Source organism: Bufo bufo, chromosome 6 (genome assembly GCF_905171765.1).
Source record: "Bufo bufo chromosome 6, aBufBuf1.1, whole genome shotgun sequence".
NCBI classification, from domain to species: domain Eukaryota; kingdom Metazoa; phylum Chordata; class Amphibia; order Anura; family Bufonidae; genus Bufo; species Bufo bufo.
Window position 1 is genome coordinate 134,255,189 of NC_053394.1, and position 7,174 is coordinate 134,262,362.

The window sequence follows — 7,174 nt, forward strand, 5'->3', positions numbered from 1 at the left end:
GATTAAAGAACTTTTAAAGAAAGAACATCTATAAAATAGTATTTCCAAAACCAATTTGCATCCTATTTGCACCTGCTGTGAACGATGCCCTGAATTTGACAGGCAGCCTGGAAAAATATCCCAGACTGCAATGGTATTCCATTGCAGTCTATGGGACAAGCAGTTAGAAGATCGCATGTTGAAGTCCCCTAAAGGGACTAAAAAGTACAGTAAAACAAAATTGTAAAAAGTTTTTAAATAAAAAAATAAAAAATTCAAATCATCCCCACTTTCATAATTTTACATACACTGACCAAAAATATAAACACTGACCAAAAATATAAACACTGACCAAAAATATAAACACTTTCGGTTTTGCTCCCATTTTGCATGAGCTGAACTCAAAGATCTGAAAAATTTTCTACATACACAAAAGACCCATTACTCTCAAATATTGTTCACAAATCTGTCTAAATCTGTGTTAGTGAGCACTTCTCCTTTGCCGAGATAATCCATCCCACCTCACAGGTGTGGCATATCAAGGTACGGATTAGACAGCATGGATATTGCACAGGTGTGCCTTAGACTGCCCACAATAAAAGGCCACTCTGAAATGTGCAGGAATGTCTACCAGAGCTGTTGTCCATGCAATGAATGTTCATTGCTCTACCATAAGCCGTCTCCAAAGGCGTTTCAGAGAATTTGGCAGTACATTCAATCGGCCTCACAACCGCAGACCACGTGTAACCACACCAGCCCAGGACCTCCACATCCAGCATGTTCACCTCCATGATCGTCTGAGACCAGCCACCCGGACAGCTGCAGCAACAATCGGTTTTCATAACCAAAGAATTTCTACACAAACTGTCAGAAACCGTCTCAGGTAAGCTCATCTGCATGCTCGTCATCCTCATCGGGGTCTGGACCTGACTACAGTTCGTCGCCGTAACCAAATTGAGTGGGCAAATGCTCACATTCGATGGCGTCTGGCACGTTGGAGAGGCGTTCTGTTCACGGATGAATCCCGGCTTTCACTGTTCAGGGCAGATGGCAGACAGTGTGTGTGGCGTCGTGTGGGTGAGCGGTTTGCTGACGTCAAGGTTGAGGATTGAGTGGGCCATGGTGGCGGTGGGGTTATGGTATGGGCAGCCGTATGTTATGGACAACGACCACAGGTGCATTTTATTGATGGCATTTATGCACAGAGATATCTTGCACAGAGATATCTTGACGAGATACTGAGGCCCACTGTTGTGCCATTTATCCACGACCATCACCTCATGTTGCAGCATGATAATGCACGGCCCCATATTGCAAGGATCTGTACACAATTCCTGGAAGCTGAAAACATCCCAGTACTTGCATGGCCAGCATACTCACCAGACACGTCACCCATTGAGCATGTTTGGGATGCTCTGGATCGGCGTATACGACAGTGTGTTCCAGTTCCTGCCAATATTCTGCAAATTCGCACAGCTATTGAAGAGGAGTGGACCAACATTCCACAGGCCACAATCAACAACCTGATCAACTCTATGCGACGGAGATGTGTTGTACTGCGTGAGGCAAATGGTGGCACACCAAATTCTGACTAGTTTTCTGATCCCCCCCCCCAGTAAGGCAACTATGCACATTTTAGAGTGGTCTTTATTGTGGGCAGTCTAAGGCACACCTGTGCAATATTCATGCTGTCTAAACAGCACCTTGATATGCCACACCTGGGAGGTGGGATGGATTATCTCGGCAAAGGATAAGTGCTCACTAGCACAGATTTAGACAGATTTGTGAACAATATTTGAGAGTAATGGGTCTTATGTAGAAAATGATTCAGATCTTTGAGTTCAGCTCATGCATAATGGGAGAAAAACCGAAAGTGTTGCGTTTATATTTTTGGTCAGTGTAAAACAATAAACTATAAAAAAAAAAAAGCACAATCGGCACTGCCCTGTCCGAACTATTAAAATATAACAATATTTATCATGTGCGATAAACACTGTAACCAAAAAAAAATGAATTAATAAAACTAGATGATTTACTTTTTTTGGCCATGGTGCATTCCCCCAAAAAATTTAATAAGTGATCAAAAAGTCTATGTACCCCAAAAACATAACTCAATGATACCAATAAAGACTAAATATTTTTTTTAAAGTTTATTCTTTTTTTTTTACATATTAACACATAACAGAAACTATGTCAATTTGTTATTGTCACATCGACCCACGGAATAAAGCTGTCATGTCATTTTTCACTCACGGTGTAAACCCAAAACCCCAAATTTGATTAAAGAATGGGGAATTGCTTTTTTTTTTAATTTCACCCCACAATTTTTTCTCATTTTCAATAGTGCAATTAAAAAATACAACTTGTCCTGCAAGAAACAAAAAACACAAGTCCACATATGGCTATCTGAACTAAACATTTAAAGTTATGGATCTTGGAAAACAGAGGAAAAAACTAAAACGTAAAAATGAAAATTTTTCTGTCTTTAAGGAGTCATTGGTATTGCATTTCCTAATAAATGTCTATAACCTGAATCACTAGATTTATAATCAGGCATAATTTGGATAGGAGAGCGGAGATGCCACAGGTAACAGCTTCCCTCCTAGGGAACAGACAGAGGGGCAGAGATGACAGCAGGGGTCGTCACCAAGCTTTACTAATTCTGTAGTGATATGGTCTTGTGTGATCTATCATTGAATAACCAAGGACTTAAAAATAAAATAAAATAAATGTATATATACTGTATATATACACACACTGTATATTCACACATAAGATCTACAATACTGAGTGAGGACCAATCATATCCAGGTAAGTATGATGATGACATCACAGAAGCTAGTGAGGACCAATCACATTTACCCATATAGGCTAGTGAGGACCAATCAAATCCAGGTATATGTGATATCACAGAAGCATGTGAGGACCAATCAGATTTAGGCACTGATGACATCATAGAAGCTTGTGACATCACCGAGTTCTGAGCCTAGGAAAACCACTGCCTGACATTACCTGAGCCAGATTATCTGTGAATACAGAGAGAGACAGTCAGACTTTTGCTTGAGCTGAGCAAATCTTTTACTTTGCGCCATGGAGATTCGGGGTTTGGCATTCTTGCCTATCCTCTTCACTACATGGTCACTATTAGGCCTTTGCGCCGCAATTACCATCACTTTCACCTTAGGCCATTCAAAATCTTTGTACATCAGGTAAGAGGGGACGGGACGAGGTTCCTGACTGTGCAGTGTAATTATTACTGTCTTGTTATCGGTGTCATTCCGGGGATATTATTATTACATTATTATCACTATTATTATTACTGGATTATAAATTGTACTGGGGAAGTAATGGCTATATAGTGGGGCAGGTAAAAGTACATAAAGTCTCCTCTGCTCTTGATGATGAGACATTTCTGCCACTTGTTTCCCCATTAACATCCAATATTTTGCTTTTTTTTCCCAGTGCTACGGGAGCAGAGTTCCCAGAATCGGTGGTCTTCACCGTCGTTTTCATGGTGACTTCCATTCTAGGTAAGTGGATGCAGTTTCCTATATAGAGATAAGATTATGAAGAGCTCAGCGACTCCAGAGCTGTAATCAATATTTAGAGCTGAGCGGTGGTCATCATTGGAGATTATAATCATCACTGACTTCTGTAGGTTATCACAAATGTGCATAGAAATGATAATGTTGACGCATTGTCTATTTCAGGAGCTGGCGTCGTTTCCATCCAATACAGGTTCATGATCCTCCATTCTGAACCATCAGAGAAGCGAAATATCATCTGCCAGAAAATCCTATACGCCATGGGATTGCTCGCGTGTATTGCCAATGCCGTGACTGGTGTATGTTCGGTGAGTTATCAGGTTTTATATTAGTATCCAGTAGTACACAGAGGGCTGAGGACAAGTAGTTAGAGAGGGTCAATGCCTGGGGCCACTGAAGTCTATGTATATATACAATATATACTTTGTTTGGACCATTTTAGTCTTTATATAATTACACTCCACCTGCGTCCTCTGCTGTTCTCTATTCTCAGATCTTCTTGATGACCTCATTAATGACATTTATATTTCTGTTTATGTTCTAGACGAAGATCAATCCCATAGCTCACAGTATCGGAGCAGGAACTGGCTTTTTCTTCCTTGCCGTTTACAACCTGAGCCAAGCTATATGCCTGTATGAGAAATCCTTCAGCAGTCGTCACGTGTGCCACATAAGACTGGCATCAACCTTGGTGACCATTGTGGCACTGCTGATCTGTATCCTTTTATACCTGACTGGTACAGTGCAATGTTGTGTGCTGGGTACACTGGAGATTATCCGCTGTCTGGGACTCCATTGTAGAGCGGATCAGACATGACAGTAAACACTGTAATAATACACTTTTGCTACTTCTCCTTAACACCTTCTTCCAGTTGATTTAGGTTTGACCATGAACCGCCTATGTAACAACGATCACTGTAAAGAGGTGAGTTCATGTCAATATTCACAACCTTGTGTAATAGTAATAGACAAACTCTTGAAGGACATGCCATCCTCCCATCTCACTCCATACCAGAGCCATTGGTGAGAAAAGCTGGACACTAACATTCTCTACTCTCTCCCTCTATCTTCTGCAGATCTTCTCTATGATAGGCATGGTAGGCGAGTGGATGGGATTTGTTGGCCTGCTAATATTCCCGATTATGAACTATACAGATTTCCAGGTGAGTAGATGATGTGTGAAAGTCTCATGTGCCCCAGAAACATTTAAGAAAATAATATATTGTATCAATTTTATGATACATGTTCTTTCTTCTTTTTTCTCTCTCAGCATTTGTCATTAATGTTGTCCAGAGAAGGCGTCTCCATCATTCTGAGGCAAAAGACCCAGGACCCAGAAAACCCCCAATAAATTATAAAGTTAAGAACCAGGGGCAGAGCGCCAGGAAGACAACTAAATCCATCTGTACAATGCTGGACAAGACATTCACCGGACTTTCCGCAGTCAGACATATTCTACTGCATGAAGAGGCAGATTCCGGGCTCGGTTTCTGTTCTCAAAACTGGACTTGGCATTTACCGGACTTTCCGCAGTCAGATATGTTCTGCTGCATTAAGAGGCAGATTCCGGGCTCGGTTTCTGTTCTCAATACCGGACTTGGCATTTACTGGACTTTCCGCAGTCAGATATATTCTGCTGCATTAAGAGGCAGATTCCGGGCTCGGTTTCTGTTCTCAATACCGGACTTGGCATTTACCGGACTTTCCGCAGTCAGATATATTCTGCTGCATTAAAAAGCAGATTCCGGGCTCGGTTTCTGTTCTCAATACCGGACTTGGCATTTATCGGACTTTCTTCAGCTACCTCACATCAAATGTTGACTTTTTACTCCCTTGCCTAGAGGAGGGGTAGTCCTTCAGCCATGGCTCCTTAGAGGTTTCCTCCACTGGGGGTTTTTCCTCTCCTCAGTGTTGAAGTACGACTCTTTGCAAGAGTCAGGGATTCACAGGGCTATTCCCAATCTACTGCTCTGTTATTAAATAAAGGTCACAAGATGAGGTAGCAAACAATGTGTCTGAGTCTCTTTGTTCATCATTGTAAGAAACTTATTGTAACTAATATTACATAATAGGGACTAGTGAACTTCATGGCAGTGAACAGAATGAGGCTAAATGTTAAATTTCTGGCCATGTCACTGTGACTGCCATCAACATTAGCTTGCCTCATCAATCACACCTAGAGGTCCCTTGGAAAGACAGAACATGACAGTCTACCACCTCTAAAACACTCTATCCGCCATAATACACTTACCAGTGCCATATTATTGCTGGGCCTACCATGCAGCCGGAGTTGCGACCAAGAGTTGCAGCATGTTCTTGGAATAAATTGTGGGTGCTGAAGGGTCCTAGACTATGGACAACCTTACCAGCAGTCTACACCATACTCATCTGTGGAGTCTCCTTATAACGGATTCTAATATTAAGCTCCTCTAGTTCCAATAAACTTGAGTAACATACTGAGTAACAGAATATGGCTTCCCTCAGTCCTAAGTGCATATGGCAGACCCATATATTACGACTTGTCCTCAACTGAGACAATACAAACGAGGACTTGTCCTCAACTGAGACTAAGATCAATTGTCAGCATCTGAGACCAAAATAGCGCAGCCCAGGTGCCAGCCTGCCAACAGGACATATATCACATAATAAACAGCAAATTTTAAAGGCACAGCAACCGCAAGAAAAGTGGCCCTGTAAAAAAAATTCAGTTCATAAACATTTTTTCTAAGGGGATGAGGTTCAGGGTTGCAGATTATTTGGCTCAATCATCCCTTGACATAGGCTCACACCCTACTTTCCACTGGCCCCTTAACCCCTTAGTGACCAGCCTGTTTTGGGCCTTACTGACCAAGCGTTTTTCTTACTTTTTTCATCTTCGTCTTCCAAGAGCTATAACTATTTTATTTTTCTGTCTATATAGCTGTGTGAGGGCTTGTTTTTTTGAGGGACAAGTTGTAGTTTTTAATGGCACCATTGCAGAGTACAGATAACTTTCTGATTAACTTTTATTAACTCTTTCTTGGAGGGAGATGGGAAAAACAGCCACACTGCCACTGAGTTTTTACGTTGTAAATTTAACGGCGCCCATTTTTCGGTAAAAATAACATTATTTCTGTATTCTCGGGGTCAGTACGATTACAGTGATTCCAAATACATATGTTTTCTTTTTACATTTTACTACTTTTATGCAATAAAAGCCTTTTATATAAATGGAAAAAAATCTTCCCAAGACCCATAACTTTTTTCTTTTTCTTTTGATGGAGTTGTGTGAGGGCTTGATTTTTGCAGGACGGCTTTTTCATCGCTTGTTAATACGTTTTCTTGGTGGCAACTAAGAATAAATTAGCAATATTGTCATTTTTTTTTTTAAGGTGTTCACTTTAGGGGATAATTTACAGTCGTGGCCAAAAGTTTTGAGAATTAGATAAATATTGGAAATTGGAAAAGTTGCTGCTTAAGTTTTTATAATAGTAATTTGCATATACTCCAGAATGTTATGAAGAGTGATCAGATGAATTGCATAGTCCTTCTTTGCCATGAAAATTAACTTAATCCCAAAAACAACTTTCCACTGCATTTCATTGCTGTCATTAAAGGACCTGCTGAGATCATTTCAGTAATCGTCTTGTTAACTTAGGTGAGAATGTTGA

At 40.8% G+C, this 7,174-nt stretch overlaps 1 protein-coding gene across 1 annotated transcript; it reads left to right on the forward strand.

The window, feature by feature from the left end:
• Positions 1 to 1,098: 1,098 nt before the first annotated feature.
• On the forward strand, positions 1,099 to 4,875 carry LOC121005573. Its single transcript, XM_040438349.1, has 7 exons — positions 1,099 to 1,118; positions 3,442 to 3,509; positions 3,690 to 3,832; positions 4,069 to 4,240; positions 4,397 to 4,449; positions 4,601 to 4,687; positions 4,795 to 4,875. Exons 1-7 carry the CDS (start codon positions 1,099 to 1,101, stop codon positions 4,873 to 4,875), a joined length of 624 nt encoding a protein of 207 aa, XP_040294283.1.
• Positions 4,876 to 7,174: the final 2,299 nt, after the last annotated feature.